The following is a 19349-nucleotide window of genomic DNA, read 5'->3' on the forward strand; positions in this document are numbered from 1 at the left end:
GAAACTAAAAAGTGCGCACCAACACACCGTGGCTGCCATCTGCGGCGCCAGCTCCACTAAGATATTGCAGCAATTAAAAAAACAAAAGCTTTCAATTACATTAATTTATGCATCTGAAATGTTTTTTCTACATATCTCTGCAAGCACTTTCATTATGAGGGTTTTGCAAAAAAGTCCAGACTCCAGGGATTACCCAAAAGTTAGCTATCAAACAACAAAATTATTACAATTTCAACATTATAGGTTCAAATACATGAAGAATACATGCTCACTTCCAGGAGATGATTATGCGTTTTTATTTGACTTTTACTTATTGCTGTGACAGAAGGTAGACTGCCGATGGAGCGATAAGATTCCTTAACCGCCTGACAAAGATGGAAATAATCTCTTGACATCTCTCATGGTCCTAAAGGCATGTCAGTGTCAGACTTTTTTCAGAGCAGCTGTCAATCCTCTTGACAGGAAGCAACCTGATTCTGCTCACTGTCTAAAGAGATAAGATATTTAACATTACACTTCTACTACAGCTTACGTAAGTCACCAAGTATTAAATATCTTCTATTCATCTAGCCGGTGTATACATAGGACAATTTAATATTTTTTTTATTCGTTTTAGCAGGAAATAATTTCCATTTTTTTTCTGCCCATGTGTTATTAATATTTCCCAGCATGAAAAAGACAGCTGTACACACTCACTCCTAAAGCCAATTAACCCTAACAAGCATGAATTAGCACTGTGGGAAGAGACCAGGGGACTTGGAGAAAGGACAGTTCCAGAACATCCCACTGTGCAGCATTGTGTGCCAACTTTAAACTCTTAAAAAAAAGAGAAAATATCAGAAATGTGTAGCATTAAGCTGTGTAGTGTAAAAAACTCTCTGACTGTTTCTCAGGTCTTTGAAGAAATTTCCTTTATCAGGATATTCATTAGAATTGCTTAGAAATATCCAAATTGACATGGAAATTCTTAAAATTACCCAAACATATTATTTATTCATTCATTCATTATTCAGATTAATTTATTAGCTATATGCTTGTGTGATGCTCTAATAGAGGGAGCATGCAAGTTGCACGTTAAATATGGACGAACTACACATAGAATAAGACAGAGATAAAAAAAAAACAAAAAAAAAACTAAGTATGTAGTATTTGATTCTTTTATTGGGTTGCTGTAATTGTTGTTCATCACAAAGACAATATCTAATTTGCACTTTTTTACCATCAAGTCTCCTGCTGATGGATTTGGTAGGGGAAAAGGCCAATTACATCATCATCCTCATCATCATCATCTTCATCATCATCCATCCATCTCACATATTCTACATATGAAGCCTCATCAGTGTACATACATATATTTTCATTTAAATTGTGTATTTATGATTTTTAAATCCCAGAAAGAAATGAAAACTATCAAAAATGTAATAGATTCATTTATCTAATAGATTTATTTTGTCACAAAGTGATTTGTAAGCATAAATAATAGCTATACACATCTCAGGTCCTAAATGCTTGTCTTTTTCAGACCAGGAAACAGTACTGAGCTGTCAGTGGGAAATTAGAAAAATAAACATACGACAACAAGCTGTCTCATTTTACTGTTTTTCTATTTGTCTTTGAATGGAACTCTATTACCGCACGTTTTTCAATGAATATTTTTTAGCTATTGTGCTATAACCAAAATGTGTCAAAAAAAAAAAACATTCTGTGACTCTTGTATACATTTGTCTTGAGACACTTCACAGCAAAGACTGTCCAATTTTCTCTGCTAGATGCCAATTATTGTTTGGGAAGTTCAGTGTGACTGGTTCGGAGTCAGCATGGAAGCTGAACCAACCAAGACACAGAGCATAAACAGGCTGGAAGATAGACAAGCAGAGTGATGGTTCAGAAAAACGTAGGGGTCATAATTGAAGCATGGCTTTAAAAGCAGAGGAGAGCAACTACTGTAACACCTCAACAGGAGCCAAACAACCTTCAAATCAGAAATTGTACTGCCATTTTGTAATGATTGTGAAAAGTGAAAAAAAAAAGAATAACAGAAAAATTTTAAGTTGCCTGTCACATACAACTTTCCCACAAGTGCAGTAAATAGGAGGAAACAAATCAATATTAAAAAAAGGCAGTATTTTACTTTGTTTTTATAAATATATAAAAATAAAAGAGAATAGGCACACAAAAGGGGCTTCTTTCTTAGTTAAAACTGCAGTCCAAAGTAGACTAAAGGAGGGACAAAGGGGCACTCAAAAATTCCCTGTGTAAACTTCAATTATAAACAATTCAGCAGATGGCGGTTTGCACAAAAACAGGTTTAATATGATAAAATAGCAGATTGCACTTGGTTGTGGCAATACTTCAACCATGATGTCAGTTTGTATTACTCTTCTGGATTGGAGATGATAAATACCGCCTGTAACAGAGATATAAACCCAACCAGGGAGAGATGACCAAGCATGGCCAGCTGTGCTCTGAGGATTATTTTTGGAAAACTGCTATAAACAAGACACATCTGAATTGACTGAAGAAATCTTGTCAGAGGTTCTGATATCGTCCAGATGGAGGAGAACCTTGTAGGGCGATGCTATTGCCATGTTTCACCCTATTTAATGTAAAAAAGCTCAAAAAGTTAAGAAACTGGGATAAACATAATCAAAAAAGGAAAAAACTCCATTTGCAACAAGTTCTGTTCATCGATAAAGGATATTAGAACTTTGAAGATGCACTGTATTATTAGCAATTCATTGTTATATCATGTGAAATTTTTGGTTTTCTTTTATTTGTAACGTAACATTTTGTGTTGTTTAAATATGTAAGTTAAGAAATGTAAATCTAGGTGTTTAAACAGATGTCATAAATAGTTTTACGGATATACAGTAGCCGCCATTCAAAATGGCCCTTCCCAGTCAAACGGCAGCTGAATGGCAGCCCACTTCCCTGCAACTCCCAGCAAAATCCCCACCGACTTCAAGCCACTGTAGTGAACACCTCCTTCTTCTGTGCGTGCATATTTTTTTATTCTGACTCCACCCTTTCACTGAATTACAGGGTCTGACCAAGAGAAAGTGCTTCTCTTTAGATCTTAATGTCCACAAATCATAGCAGAAAGAATATTTTAGAACAAATATTGATGCCTAAAAAGTAATTGTAGGGGACCGGCCAAGGGACAGCCAGGGGCCCATCAAGGAAATTGGGGAAATTTGGAATGGTGACTACTGTACACTATTATAAAGTATGATAATAGTATGTCCATATCAGGGGTCACCAATCATTTCAAGGCTGAGGGCTACTTCATGGCTATTGAATCATAGGAAGGGCTAACAATACTGACCTATGAACAAGACGGGTCAGCGTTCACCTAAACTTCAACCAAATTAAACACATTTTTATTGTTAACTTTTAATTTCTAATTTTCCTTTAAACATTATAATTTTAAAATCTCTATAAATGCTAAAATGCCCTATATGATTACTAAGATGAAATGCTCTATAAATTATTTAAAAGAACAGTCACAGAATAAAATAAAATTTCAAACTTAGCCCACTGCTTAGTTGCTGTTTTCAAAAGGCGTTGAGGGCACCCCATATGATCCTTGAGGGCCCCTTGGTGCCCGCGGGCGCCGCGTTGGTGACCCCGGTCTATATTATATATGCTGGAACACTTTCACACACTTTTGAAGCTTTATTTTAATAGCACACATTTTTTGTTTTTAATTAAACAAAATAATAAAGCATAGACTTTAAGTTAAAGGAGTAAATACACTTTGAAATAATTGCTTCACTGTAGTATCTAAGGTTACAAACCAGGTAGTTTCTTCCAGTCTTAAAAACATTCATTACATCCCTGCTGCTTTGCTGTGTTACCCTGCTGGGGCCAACAGTTGCAAATGTGCATTAAAAGAGGAAACAAGCTGTGTCATCATATGATGCAAATTCCAAAACACACAAGCACAATAAAACAAATGCAACAGTAAAATGCTGTAGAAAAATAAAATGGTGCAATCACTGAAATGGAAGTAAAAATCCAACATCAACGAAACAAACAAACATTAAAAAAAACAGCATGCAAGAAAAAAAAAATGGCATTCAGCCACCGCACATATATCAGCAGAAACATCCAGTTCCTGACTGCTGTCTGTGTTGTCAGTCACTGTTTACATGTCGGGTTCCCCTTTCACATCATGAAAGAGTACAAGATTGCAAAAGTGCTTTTTAATCAGATGCTAAATTCATATCTTAACATTTGATTAGTCAGTGGAAGGATATTTTTCAATACTGAAAATATTGATTCATTTAAGGAGAAAATTATGTGCCATACTTTAAAATGCAATCACATTTTCAGCCTCCCATCTTTATCTTCATAAAGCCATGTTTGGTGAAATGTTCTGGAAGTATCCCAGACATCCTCCTACCTGACAGCATTTCTAAACACATTCTGCAGCTTGATACCTCAAGCTGGGTTTGGTTAAGTTTAGTTTATCTTAGGATCCCCATGAGACCCTATGATAGTATAAAATATTCTTCCTGGGCTCCACACCACAAGCATCACTGTAAATTCACAGTATTATAAGCATAAGCACATATTAGGATAGGGTAATAGAAGATGTAGGGTCTATCCTGGAGCCTTCCTTTGGAATGCACTTGGAAAAATCTCCAGAGGAGATTACTTTATCAGGCTAATTGCCTGAGAATTTTTATTTCACTTTTTATTGAACTGTGTTTAAATAAAAGCTTATTTCATTGTAAATGCATTGAGCTTGATCAAAATGCTCCAGAGAGAGTTCAAATGGAAATTAAGAGAGAAAAATTATTCTCTTTATGCTTCTCACATGTAATCCCTAATTGGATAAACAAATGCCGCCATTAACAATGTTTTCTTTGCATAGATAATACACTTTACTATTTTGTGTTTACCCTTGCATCTTTATTTTACAAAATAACAGCTATTGCCACATCTGCAACTCTCTTCTTCTCTTCATTCAAAAGTTTTCACATCTGGTTAAGAGCTTACAAGTTAAGCTGTGTTTCTTCCCCGGATAAAGCACAGTGTATCTGCTGGAGATTTCACCCCATTAAAAAGGAGTTTTATAATATGTTGTCATTAGATACCAAAAAAAGTCTTGTGAGAGGAAATAATGCTAGAATACTTATATATATGTTGTAGATACTTCCATGTGATGTACTAAACTGCCAGTGGATATATAGAAGCAAGCAGTTTGCCCTCAACACACCAAAAGCACCAAAAGTGGAATTCGAAAGACGTCAGTGTTGCAAAATGGCCAAAGACAGGACTGGGGATGTTAAAGAAAAAGAAAAACAGCACTTTTAGCACCAGAGAATGTTGCAGACTGGAGATCAGGGGGTATCGGAGCTCGTGTTATGAAGGAACAAAGTTGGTAGCTCTTTTAAACCAAAATCCCATGGCATCGGACCTACAGGATGTGCAGAAAAAACTTGTCTGCATTGTCCTATAGCCATCTTAGAATGGAATGGAATGAAAAACAACCCATAAGATGAACTTATATTCATAAATAAAAAAGTGAGTTTAAATCTATTTTGAAATAGTGCCATTTATAATAAACTTGAGTGATTTGACTCGAGAGTATTCCAAAAAAGTTAAGAAAACAATCCACTGATGTTTGTTTCCAAGTTAAGACATTTCACTTCCAATCCATTAAGCTTTTTCAATTTAACTTTTTAACTTTTTTGGAATGACTATGAACTGAGAATCTTCACCAGCAGACTGGGGAGTATCTTCACCTGCATACAAGTTTCAAGACTATCCAGACTGAAAACCAACTACACTGAGTTAATTGAAATTAGACAAATATAATGCTTCATTGAACATCTGTTGCATCTAGAGGCACATAGCATACAAATTTAAAAAAGCTGGACACTCACTCAGATTAAGTAGTAAAAGTGATGCAGACCCTGACAGTATTTCCCAAAAGTTTAAAGCTGTTACTGTACTACCAGATATTTTCTTTAATCCACCCACACATCCATGTAGTTCTGCAGAGAGTGGGAGAAAGATGGATGCTAAAAAAAATACAAAGATGAACAAAACAATTAAGACTGTAGAACAATCTTTAAGGAGATTAATTAAGTGAAGAGGACAACAAATCTGTAACCACTTATGAGCCCACGCACACTAGAAATGTAAACCAAACCACAGAAGAACCAAATAAGGAAACTTCTTTTAACCCCAGGCAATGGTAATCACATCTTCTACTGTGTTTTTTAAGTTGAATTCATTCAAATGTAGTTTTTAGCTGTTTTTAATCTAGTGTTGCACATAAAGTGAAGCAATAGCAGTCTTTGAGTGTCCTACAACCTTAAGATTCCTGTCTCTGGTCAAACCCACTTAATAATCGGTGCATTATGTCCTCAAGGTCCAGTCAGTTTAGATGGGACTGTATATGTTCTAAATGGTTGTAGCATTGTCTCTTTCTTTTAGAAATTCAAACTGAGCTCTGAATCTCATGATGTCGACAATGCGTTCTGATTTTGGGGAAATACCTAAAGTACATCTACATGAAGGCATAAACCTCCTGACTCCAAATTATTCTCCCCAATACCATTAATGTTGCATAACCATAGCAAATAGGAAGCAATATGCATCTTCTCATCTTGGATATTTGGTATCCAGTCCAGGGACTTTGTAGAGTGGCTTGAGGCAGAGAGTTCAGGAATGTCACCAGAAACATGGATTATTTAATGATGGAGAAAAAGGCTTCTTCTCAGCCACAGCTGGACCTTAATTTATAGATTAAAGTGAGTAGTACAGCCCAGATGACCTTGACATCCTTGGAAATATGAGAGAAGTACTTTGATAAAGTAGGTTGACATTGACTCCCTCAAGGACCTCAATGCCATTAGGTTGAATATGTGACCCACTATGACCCATAATGGTAACTATGGAGATGTCTCTGATGGTGGCTCCAGAGGTCAAGATAGTTGAGACAAGGGAGAAGAAGACCTCCAAGATGACAAGGTTTAATATTTAAAAGTCCGAGTCAGAAACAAAGTAATTTACCTCAGTTCCAGGAGATGAATCACAGGTCAGAACAAGAAAGAATAGAGTTCAGGAAAGCAATTTGAAGGTCATCATTGGGAAATCTCTGGTGTTGATGTGCTAGAGCCTAACTCCATCACCGGCACACATGTTAGGATCATCACTAATGAATGCTGTGGTTGTAGAAAGGTGGATTTGCAGGACTTATTAACAGATAACTCAGCAGGGAAAAACATTTGATAGCATAGTGGTCAACTGCATTTAAAATGACATCATTTTTGCCACAGCCTTTTCACTCTCTCTTCTACAGAAAAGTTAAAGATCATGTAGGGTTAAGGATGAATACCATGTTAATGAAATGTCTAAAGCATTAAATGCATCTTCTGTTTAAAACTTTATCTTAGAATATATAGACTATACTGTTTCCTCTAACAAGCTGTTGCTAACAACTGCAGAAAAGAAAACAAAGTTTCTTTTTTGCATACAACAATACATTTGAGGAACTTCTCCCAATTGTTGATTAAAAATTGACAAAGATCTATAATATTAGACTAGGTCTGTCTTGCCAATCAGTATCCAACAGTATGAAATAAAACAACTTAAGAACAATTTGATGCATTAGCGACAGCAAATGGTTTTATTTATTGATGTTAAAACCCAACTGACACCGCAAGCGTGAACAATCACATATTGCTCACATGTATCACACTACGGTCGGGTATATTGACCTTTTAACGATCCGGTTTCCTACCACTAACCGGTGTTAATTAACAACTAACCCTGCAGGGTATGTCGATTTGAGACCACTAATGGTCTGGATGATGTTACAGCTTCCTGTCACAATTACAGTCTGGCTCCATTTGAGCTGAGGTGGGAATGTCTTTTCTTTTATTCAAGGGTAAAACATCCCCAGAAAAAGAATGTTACCTTCTCCTGGCTTGTGTCAATCCCACAGACGCTGGTTATGTTTGGGAAAACATCCGACCAGCCGGCAACTGTGCAGTTCCTGCTGATGTTACCTAGGGAGGAAAAGATTGAGAAAATTTCAATGAGTCACTGTAAAAAGAAAAAAAAAAACACACACAAAAAACACAAAAATTACTTTCCCTCTGACTATATGTTTATACCAGAAAAGGTGCCATATATTTATAATGTGTATGAAGTTACACAAGGCTAATGCCTAAACAGACATCCACTGATATTAGAAAAAAAAGACAATGGTATGAGTACTTTAAAGGATTAGATTTTGTTTGCAATTTTTGAGAATTCAGTGCAAAAATATACAAAAAAAAGCATTGTAACATTTTGCAAGAAAATGGAAATATGCTGCATAAAATCTGCATAGAAGGTAAAATGGTTTTGTCATAGAAACACCTTAAGAAATTTATCATACTCTGGACATTTAATTATTTTGCTAAAAGACAATACAACAATATGATTTCATCATCCTGTCAACAATGAGTGGTGAGGTTGCTTGAGGACCCAAATGCAAAAACAAAAACCAAAAAACAACAAACAAACAAACAAAAAACGATGCAGGAAACAAAAAGTGGGCAGAGTCTCTGGAGGACGGCCCTGTGACCAGAGGGGAGGCAGAGTCTCCGGAGGACAGCCGTGAGGCTGGTGACGAAGGAGGACTTCCGGAGGATGGCCGTGAGGGGCCTTGGAGGTGTGGAGCCCCTGCTGAGGGGCCTTGGAGGTTTCACCACCTTGGAGCTCTTAAGAGTTCTCAGTCTTGCCTTTTGGTCCTTCTTGGGGTTTAGGGATCTCTGGATGGCACAGAGCTTGCTCATAGAGAGGATCTAACTGTGGTGGATCACTATAGGGTCCTGACTGGGCAGTGGAGACGCTAACAGGTTCTGACTGGAGTGTGGAGATGCTAACAGGTTCTGACTGGAGTCTGGAGATGCTAACAGGTTCTGACTGGAGTGTGGAGACGCTAACGGGTTCTGACTTGAGTGTGGAGATGCTAACGGGTTCTGACTAGGGTGTGGAGATGCTAAGGGGTTCTGACTGGGGTGTGGAGACGCTAACGGGTTCAGATGGTGGAGCTAGGACAATGGGTGGAGCTCGCTGTGTGGCTAGGACACTGGGGGAAGCTAACTGAGGAAAAGGAAGGACTGGTTCAGTAATGGGTTCTGGCTCGGGGACTGGCCCTCTAATGAGCTCTGGACAGCTAATAGGCTCTAGTTCGGGGACTAGCATGCTAGGGGGCTCTGGCTCGGAAACTGGCCCGCTAAAGAGCTCTGGGACTGGCCCACTAAAGGGCTCTGGTCGGCTAAAGGACTCTGGCATGGGGACTGGCCTACAGAGGGGCCCTGGAAAAGCTGGCTGGCTGGATGCTGCTGGAGAGGGTAGGAAAGGGAAAAGGTATTCAATTCTCCATAAAAGAAATCCTATAATTGAGACTCCTCGAGATGAGGAGCTCTGGCTGCTGGTGGTGTGGACATGAGGACTGATTTTAGTCTTTTTGCACTTGGGGCAAGCTGCTAGTCCAGGAGGTGACTGAGATTAATGAAGCAGAGATGAATGAAGCAGAGATGAGTTCTGATTGATTTAATTGGGTAACTGAGGCCGACATCCAAAATATACAAAGTATAAAGAACCAAAAACCTTCAAGGGTAAAACTTATGTGGGGAGCCAGAGAAGAGGAAATAACAATCAACACAACAAACCAGCACTGAGTGACTGCAGAGGTGGAGTATTTAAGGGGAACAGAACAAAGAATGGACTAATGAGCTGAATAAGGAGCAGGTGTGAATGGAACTGACAAGAAGGAAACAAGCACATGGAGAGTAACTAAACAACAGAGAGTAACTAAAGACTGATATAATGGAAAATAAACCAAAGAAGAAAACAGAACAACTGATAAAAGAAAATTAAAAACTCAGAGTCACAAAGGGGGAGAAACATAACGCATCCAGAGTCGGGAAATGGAGTCAATCTAATTACATCAATTCATTTGGAATTTTTCTTCAATTTCTTTTTCAAAAAAGCCTTTTACTGCCTGTTCTTCTCAGTGTGATTAACTTATACAACTGCTACACTCAGATTGAATGAACTCACTGTCACCTCTTATCTGAGTAGCCCTGACATTTAGCATAAAAGACACAAGTTTGGTTAAAAATACAAAGTTCTTTCTGCCACAGGGCTGATATGTAAAGTTCCAGCACTATCTGGGGCTCTGTTATTCCATCATACACATGAGATATTTCATCAAAGCACTCACTGTAACATAAGGAGTCACACACATCAAGAGGAAAAGGTCTTCCATGAAGTCAGGCATTCTACTAAGAATTTGTAACGAAACACAGACCTTACTGCATGACATTTACAAGCTGAGTGTAATACAGCCTGTAGTATGAAACTACACAACACTGATGGATGTTAAAGCACAAGATTTTGCTTCATACACCACATTATATTTGTGAACATGGCAGGATGCATTGCATCACAAGACAGCTGAGATACATGAAAGAAAATCTTTTCCTTTGCAAACATTTCACTTTTTCAGTGAATTGGGAAGCCAGGACTCAATATAAATTGCATTTAGCTCTCCCTTATATTTTCCTCCATTCATTCTACCTTAAATATATAGTAAAAAAAAGAAATTTTAAAGTGTCAGTAATAAGACAAAAAAAAATATGAAAGCTGTGTTCTTCTCTTCACAGTTTGATTAGATATATATAAAAAAATTACCATTTCATATCTTTTCCAACAAACATTTCAAATGAAATTCTGGATTTTGATTTCATTACATCAACTGTAAATATCTTGTTGCATTAATAAAATATCATCTTCCTAAAATATATTTAATGGATACCATAGAATAATTCACTATGCACAGTTACTGGCAAATCTATCAATAGTTTTGCATGTTGGACCTTGCCATATATTTTTAATTTTGGAGTAGCAGATAATTCTCTGCACCTGCGTTTCCCCATTTGTTCTGACATTTGCAGCTGTTTTCTGTCCTACTTAAAGTGTTAGTCATTTTGCTAGTAGTATTCATCAGATCCTCAGCTCATCCTTTTTCTCCTCACCTCATTGTTATCGGTCTCTGAAGTTCATTAAATTCTATGAGACTAAGGGCCCGATCTATTCTCAAATAACGAGCGCTAAACTGCACATGTGAGCTAAAAGTATTCCTTGAGAAATTATCAGGTGCATTGCTGCTAAACGAAAACAATTTAATATCTTAGAATTAATGGAAAAGCAGTTCAAACCAGTTCAAACAGGAGTTCTGGGTGTGATAATGGATATAATGAAGGAGGAAGCCTTGGAGCCAGAGAACGGTGTGGTGAATACAAAATAAAACATAGATAAACTATAGCAGAGAAATATTTTCACTGTCTAAAGAAATTTATTTTGAGAGGTCATCAGTGAAAAGGTAAATTGTGTAATTAGCAAAACTAGAAGCTAAGCAAGTGGAAAGATCCCCCATTAAATCTTATGAACTTGTATGAATGCAACAGATAACATTCTGTGATGTGCAGATTGTTGAAAAAGTAGAAATATGACCCACGTAACCAAAGCCCTGCAAACCAAGGTAGGGTCATGATAATGTGCTTCGCAAAGACACCATCAAAGGGACATTGAAGGACAAAATCCTTCAAGATCGCTTTAAGGGCTCCCTGTGGTATTCTGTTACAACCGAATGGCTGTTTAGGTTTACAATTTGGCTAAAATTGATGGTGGCAGAAAATAAAACATTATTTCTTTAATTGTAGGGGTTCCTAGTGCAGTTACAATACCCACTGAACTACACTTGCCATAAAATTTGAAGAACAGCTAAATGCGTGGTACTAAAAGTGAAGTGGTGCCAGGATCTTTGTTACACTAAAGGAGGTTTTAAGAAACTTCACGATCCCGTTACATTTTAGTGGGAATGGAGCTGAATTAAACTAAAGGGAGGCCTTGATCCTGTATAAAGAAGGCTTAATGCAAAATACAACGACTAAAATATCTAGGATTGCTACTGTTGACTGCTCTATAATGGCATAAAACATTATAGAGGATATAGCATGTGTTTGTCACAGGCTTTTCGGCATCAGCATCACAGCATATGGGACTCAAAGAAGCTACAACAACTATAAAGAAAGCTGACTGTGACCTGGAGGCTGGTTCTAATTTTGTAGAGCTTATAAACGGCACGTTCAAAAATAGCAATACTACAATAACAGTTTCCCTTTTGCCATGTATACAGGACAGTGAATGTCTCACAAGTTTTGGAAAATTACCGGTACTAATCATCCCATTTAGATTCTGCAGAAGAAAAGCAGCTTAATTGTGTTTATAAATAAGTGCCATGTTCAGTAAACTGTGAACTGCTGAGGGACATTTTCACTGCCAAGTTCACTGCAGTGCACTGGGAGTTCAGCTCCCATTGGAGATGCCCAGAATGCACTGCAAGAGGCTCAAAGCTTCACTAGCCTGCCGAGTGGAAGAAACCACACTTCTGCCCTTAATGTGCCCCTAACAAACCCTCTCCACTGTTATCCTGCAGGCTAAACTCAGATGAAGCTTGGAGATTATTTCAGTGGATGCAATGCTGCAGAACAGTTGAGTTCTCAGGAACTTCAGGGTTAGGGGAAGGGGGGGGGGGAAACAGTTTTGTTTGATGTTGGATTTAGTAGAGAAGGAAAAAATTAGTTTAAGAATGGAAAAAAGTTAAAGTAAAGCAACCAATCCCTGGTACACTTTAATGAGAAAGCTTTTCAATAAAGGTAACAAGGAACTAAATCCTCAAATGTAAGAAGGCAGTATTCCAAGAAAGACAAGGAAATGTAACCATTGTCTAAAATAACATAAGCCCTTATTTTCTGTAGCAAAGCTCCTCCTTTCTAATGTTAAGCAAGCTTTAACTTTGTGATGTTAAATCAGAACATAAAGACAAAAATCATTCATAGCTAAGGTATTTTTATGTTTCAGCGTGATTGAAAATGAGAAAGGCTTCACTCAAAAGGGCAATTGGTTTTTATTTTTTTAAAATTTACATTAAAAGAACAGTTTTGACTGACATTTTAGTAATTTATTCTTATTAACTCTAGTGGTCTCATTTCTGAACCTTAGATATAAACATAACAGGGCCTAAAACTTGGGTACGCTAACTTCCCTGCAAATGTTATCATTTGAATTATTTTGTTCTTGAGATGATTTTCTATTCCTACAGTAAAGGTTTTTCGTGTGTAAAATTTTTGGATATTTGACATATATACACTCTTTTTTTTATAGATACCGTGCAATATTTTATTAATGAGACCCCAGATCTTTGTGGTTGGAAGGCCTCCTCTCCATAAACCACTTTCTCCACAGATTCTGTGATGTGACAAATCCAAAAATTATTCATTTCTATTTATAAAAACATGGTTAGCGAGTATAGAAGATAATTCCCACATAAATCTGTAATCAGTTTGAATATTATGGAGCTTAACTGCCACATCTATTCCTCGGGACGTACTGTATGTGGTGCCTCCTAGTTTGCAGCTTCATACAGTCACAAAAAGACTACAGTAGTTATTGTTCTATTAACAAGGATTTTCAAATCCAAACAATAGCCAGTGCATAAAAAATGCTGCCCCTAGAGTAAGTGAGACAGCTTGGTGTCATGTTATATTGCACAAGTTAAAAACTTTCTTCCTTTAACAATGTGGTGGTTTCTCCGTTGTATTACTGTACGGACAGTTCATATTTCCATTTATAATCAATTTAGCTGAATAAATGCATGTTTGACACAATAGCTCTTGAAATAGTAAGATATTTTTTTCTAAATTTAAAACAACAATGAAAAATAAATGAAAAAGTATAAAGACAGATTTTAGATTCTGTTTTTTTAGGGAGACTACCTCATTTTGAACACTGTAAAAACATGAAGTTTTTATAAATGCATTAGTAAAACACACTGACTTTGCTGGTTAGGATCTGCCCCACAGAGCGAAGTGTCAGTGAGCCGCTAGGTGCTTACTAATGTTCAGTCATCAATTTGGAAAATGAAGCGGAAACCCAAACTGTTGTCCGGTCACCGGCAGGAAAAAATGTGATGTGGATTCAGGAGGGAATCCACTAACAGCACACAGAGTCACACAGATGAGGCGAAAAGTGAGGGTGAATCATGGGACATAAAGGACAGAGTGTCTGCTGAGCAGCAGAGCATCAAAGCTGAACGTAACCTACTTCCTAAAGGACTGTTTGCTTTTCTAACTGCTCTGACAGTAATCTATACACATACATTTAACAACATACATACATAAAACACTGACAAACTAATGCCTGTGGGAAATTTCAGAAATAAAGTCACACTTGCATCATGAACTGTAGTGATGAAGACAAAGACAGCTGTTACATTATTCCTTTAAAATGTATCAATTTTTTCTTAGAAAATGGATTAGACAAATAAATTGATCAAAAAAATAACACTATTTAGGTAAGTTACTTTGAGATTTCGCTACAGATATGACATCTGTCTCATTTACATCCTTGGAGGTTAACTGATCAGTTACATTTACTTACATAATAAGTGGTACTCAAAGGGATTGGAATCCTTTAAAGAAAATTGATGCAAACACAGTGCTGCTTTGGGTAAAAAAATGTAGAACCTATTTCAAGAATATACAACAAAATATAAAAAGTATTTGATTTCAATTTTACAAAAATACATCTTATTACACAATTTCTTTTATAAATAAAGGTTATGCTCCAATGAAAATGAAGTAAGTGCACTCCGTAAAACTGCATAATTCTGATAAACTTTGGCTTTCTCTTCTTGCTCTGTTAGTGTATTAAAGTTTGCAGGAATCTCCTTCTGCCCAGTCCTCTGAAGGTCCAAGGCAATGATTTGCTACTATTTTTGTATTCTTGTCCCACTGATGGCCCAGTTTTAGTAATAGAAAGTTTAAACTTTCTATTTCTATTTTTTTAGGACAAATGGGCTCAAATTTTAAATGATTGGTCTACACAGTTGGACTTAAACGTTGCAGAATCAATAGCCCTCTATGTCTAACAATGGTTCTCTAATCAGGTCCTCATGCAGTCCCATTCTCCCTTATGTTTCAGATGTGTCTCTGCTTCAGCGCACCTGATTCCAGAGACTGCATTATCTCCTCAGTATGCCATCAGGTGATATCTCCTGTATGTTGTTAGTCATCTTTTAATTGCTGTGTGAAGTGTGGCAGCGGGGAATAAGAACCACTCCTTATATGCAAGATAAAATCATAAGTCTTTCACCGCCAACTCCAAAAGCTGTTATTGGGTAATTCATCCTCTGCTTGAAAAAAGGCTTACCATATCCTTTGACTCATCTAAACTTATTGCTGGTTTCTTATCACTTTGACATTGTTTCTGTTTGTTTTTGAGTTGTTTTCAAGCAACATATTTAATTTAGTTGTGTTGATCTAAAGAGAAACACAAGGAAACAATTCAGGTCATAATAATATAACAAATTAATAGTCAAAATGAATCATAAATCACCATTTCTGCCGAATAGAATCTTGAGGGCTCGAGGACAAGGGATAGTGACAGTTTCTCCAAATTCAGCTCGGTCCCAGCAGGTTATTTTGTCCCAGTGTCCTTTGCATCCCGGCACTGTCCAACAGAAAGATAATGCATTAGCAAAGGTTGTCACTCATCTCAATTCAGTTTTTGAATATGAGCTTAATTGAAAACAAAGGAAAAGTCCAGGTTCATTCACTTTAGGTTGAGTTGTAATTTAAAATGACAAAAACATTGCATATATTCACTGAATAAAAATTATAAATAAGAAATTCCTCTCAGATTTTTGTTTTTGGCACACCCACATTTATTAATACTTAAAATTGTTTAATTCACACACAGTTGTAACACATCAGCTACAGACACCGAACATTGTCCTATTTTTCCCAAGACATTTAGCTTGGCACGCTCTGGACTGTTGAAGAAAGATTGAATGTCATTGAGGGATTGAAAGTTCTGGCAAGACAGAATATTGTAGCAGCTAAAAAGTCTGGTAAAGGATTAAGAAGATCCACAGCCCGCTCTTGTATTAACAATAAACGCCTTTAAGTATTTCACTGTTTGTCTCCACTGAGTTCTGGCTCCTGTGTTCTGAGCTTATGACAGAATAATCTGGCCAAATAAGCACCCATTGGTAGACAGACAGGGTAGTTCTGAGTTTTAACAGTGTTTTATTTTTTTGTTTTCTTTCTGCTCCAGTCTGGCATGCATGGAGATTCTGGATTGTTTCGGGCTAATTCTGTGTCTGCATCTCCTGCTGTCAGACACTGGGAGATTAACCCCTGAACTGTTTTGGGGGTTAAAATGATTGGGTTTCCAATTTCTGCTCATCTAATCAACCTGCTCCTGCTTCTATATACAGTATGCAGCTCAGTCCCAGCTATCAGGGCCAGATTATTGTTGGTGATGCTGATGCTCTCGTTCTAGTGCTCATTCTCAGGGGCCAGTAAAGAGACCTTTTTTTTTTGTGTTCCGTAGTGTTCCTGATATCCTGATTCTGACCTGCCTCTTATCCACTGAGCATGCCCTGTTCCTGCCTGGTCTCAGTGAAGAAGGTGTTCCATAGTGTTCCTGATTTCTTGGACTCCTGCTTGTCCTCTCCTGCAACTGGGACACACTTGGCGGCACCCCTTGCATCTTGTTGACAGCTCAAAGGCTGGATCCTACCTCATTTTCTGGAGATGGACTGAATTGTATTACCAGGTTAGTGACTCATATACATAATTATCCTTTGTCAGATTATCTTGGCCCCTAATCTGTGTTTTTTCTCCAACCAGAGTTTTCCAGTGAGGGACGGTGCCCTGCCCTGGCCACTGATAATGCAGATCCACAGTCCGATCTGTTTTTAAATAAATGCTTTGAATTATGCCACTGTCTGTCTCGCCCTTAATACTGGGTCCTTTTGTCCTGTGTCACGACAGAAGTCTCCAAAAAAAAAGGCCAAGAAATTCCTAAAATTCTCTAACAAGGCCTACCGTATAGCCATTTCATTCTCCTTTAAATATGAATGTGTGTGGTTAATCAACTAGAAGGAAACAGAATGCACAAAAGTAACTTTCTTGAGGAAAATGTGAGATATGTAAAACTATCTAAAAGCTGAAGCAGAACTAAATTCTGCAACATGACAATGACTCAAAACATACCAGTAAATTCAGTAAGGAGTGGATGAAAACAAAAAAAAATGAGTAGCCCTAGGTGAAGTAGTACTAAAGTTTCAGGTAACCTGAAAAACACTAAACATGCAAGAAGCAACAAAAGTCTCATGCCAAAGTGGGTAAGGCAAGGCAAGGCAAGCTTATTTGTAGGGACCATTCAAAGTGTTTTAAATAAATTAGACAAAAAAAATAGAAGAAAAATAAAAGCAGAGTAAAAGCAAATAAAGATAAAACATCATAAAAGCAGACAGTAAAACAAATAAAACAAGTCTCAACAAACCTCAGTTAACTTCAACCTCAGTTAACTGTTTAACCTCAAGGGTCAGAGGCAGTTATTGGCAGTGCTTGGACGTTAGTCTTCTAATTGTAGAAAATGATGGTGCATGCGCATACGATCTGTTCAAAGCATCTAGTCAACACACTGATGGGTTCATAGTTACCTGAGGACATTGTAATGTAAAGCTGTGTGTCATCTGCATAGTTATGGTTACTGATCTTGTTGTTTGCTATAATCTGAGCTAAGGCAACCATGGAGATGTTGAATAAAAGGGGGCCCATAATGGAGCCTTGAGGAACCCCTCATGTGCCCCGTGGTTCTTTCAGAGTATGAATTTATATAGATGTCATTGAACACCTTAATCAGAGCAGTCTCTGTACAGTGCTTGACACAGAATCCTGACTGAAAGACTTTAAGGCAGCTTGAAATGATTAAGAAAGCATTTAACAGTTAAAATACAACTTTTTTTCACTAAGCTTACAGATAAATGGGAAGTTTAAGATTGGCCTCCAGTTTTGCAGGCTGAATTTGTCCACGTTTCTCTTTTGCAACAACAACTTGATAATTGCTGTTTTTAAGGCCTAGGGGACAGCACCCAAAATAAGGGATGTGTTTATGATTTGAATCAAATCAGCACCTAAAACAGGAAAAAAACCTTTTTAATAAAACATGTGAGTAAAACATCAAGCCTTCAGGAAGAGGAGCTTAGTTGCTAAACAGTTTCTTCTGAACGTTTGCAGTTTGTTTGGCTGAATTGGGACAGTTTATTTTAACTGGAGACAGTATTGTTACTGAAGTTGGCCTTGATGTGTAGACTGCTTTTCTAATAACTTGTATTTTCTCAGTAAACATTGCAAAGTCATTGCAGGCCTTCTTAGATTGGAGTTTATCGGCCATACACATTGTTCTCATTCCCAAGTCGTCACATATTGACGCAGAGGGTACCCCTCGCATCAGTCTGTGACATGCAGGGTAAATGACAGGTTGTGGACAGTGTATCACAGGACCCCAAACAAAAAAACGTTGCCCTATAAACTTACTTAGGTAGCTTTAGGAGTGTATGGTAACATGTATAGTACTGTTTCTTTAGGATGAGGGGTTAGGTTAAGGGATGATAGGTTAGTGGTAAGTTTTTACTTCACAGCTCATTGAAAAATATTTTCAAGTTCCTGATACAGCCTGGCATGAACTCTGCGCAGCAGTTACTGATGACAGGGGTATCCCGTCATCTCAGTATCTGACGTGTAGGAGACTTGACTAAGCGACAAAATGTAACAAGCTGGGATTGAGATTGTATAGGCCACAGAGGGTTTGTTGGCAAATAAGCTGCGAGTATTTTTGTTTTCATTGATAATCTCAGGGAAGAAAGATGCTCTTATATCTTTTAGTTGTAAGTTATATCTGTTAGGTTTATCTTTATAAATTTCATAGTAAAGTCCATTATTTCACCAACTTAATTAAGGTTTTTGGCATTCCCCCTTTTTTCTTTTCTTGCTCTTGGAGCCTTTCTCCGTACAGATTTCATCTTCCCAGAGACAAATTTCACTTTATATGGAGCACTGGAATCAATGATGCATAAACAATTTGAATAGAATTATCAACAAGATTATCTACTGAGTGGAGAGCAGTGGAAAGTAAGTGGAAGCAGGGGGGTAAGTCTGGGTAAACATTTTATTTGTACTGTTCTTGATAATATGCTGTCTTGGGGTGGGAGTTGAGTTTTCATGTTGAATGCACAGATTCAGCTGTAGTGTTGCATTTGATACAGGAGATTGTGCTATGGAAGAGCTTGTTGGGTTCCAGTTGGAGGGGAGATTATTCTGTTGTGATTTCACACCTGTTTGTTGGGGTTTTAGGAGTGGTCACTGTACTCCAGAGCAATGATGGATGTGCTGTATGTTTCCCCATTACCTCATCGACCA

General features: G+C 37.5%; 1 protein-coding gene across 1 annotated transcript in view; it reads right to left on the bottom strand.

The window, feature by feature from the left end:
- LOC107093626 (vasoactive intestinal polypeptide receptor 2-like) overlaps positions 1-19349 on the bottom strand; it is an 84756-nt gene that overhangs the window by 22983 nt on the left and 42424 nt on the right. Inside the window, exons 3-4 of the mRNA XM_015388807.1 lie at positions 15475-15588; positions 7936-8027 (exon numbers count right to left, since the gene is read on the bottom strand). Coding sequence (XP_015244293.1) covers positions 7936-8027; positions 15475-15588 — 206 coding nt within the window. The remainder of the gene's footprint in view (positions 1-7935; positions 8028-15474; positions 15589-19349) is intronic.

This window comes from Cyprinodon variegatus, unplaced genomic scaffold (assembly GCF_000732505.1).
Source record: "Cyprinodon variegatus isolate N-32 unplaced genomic scaffold, C_variegatus-1.0 Scaffold436, whole genome shotgun sequence".
Classification (NCBI taxonomy): Eukaryota; Metazoa; Chordata; class Actinopteri; order Cyprinodontiformes; family Cyprinodontidae; genus Cyprinodon; species Cyprinodon variegatus.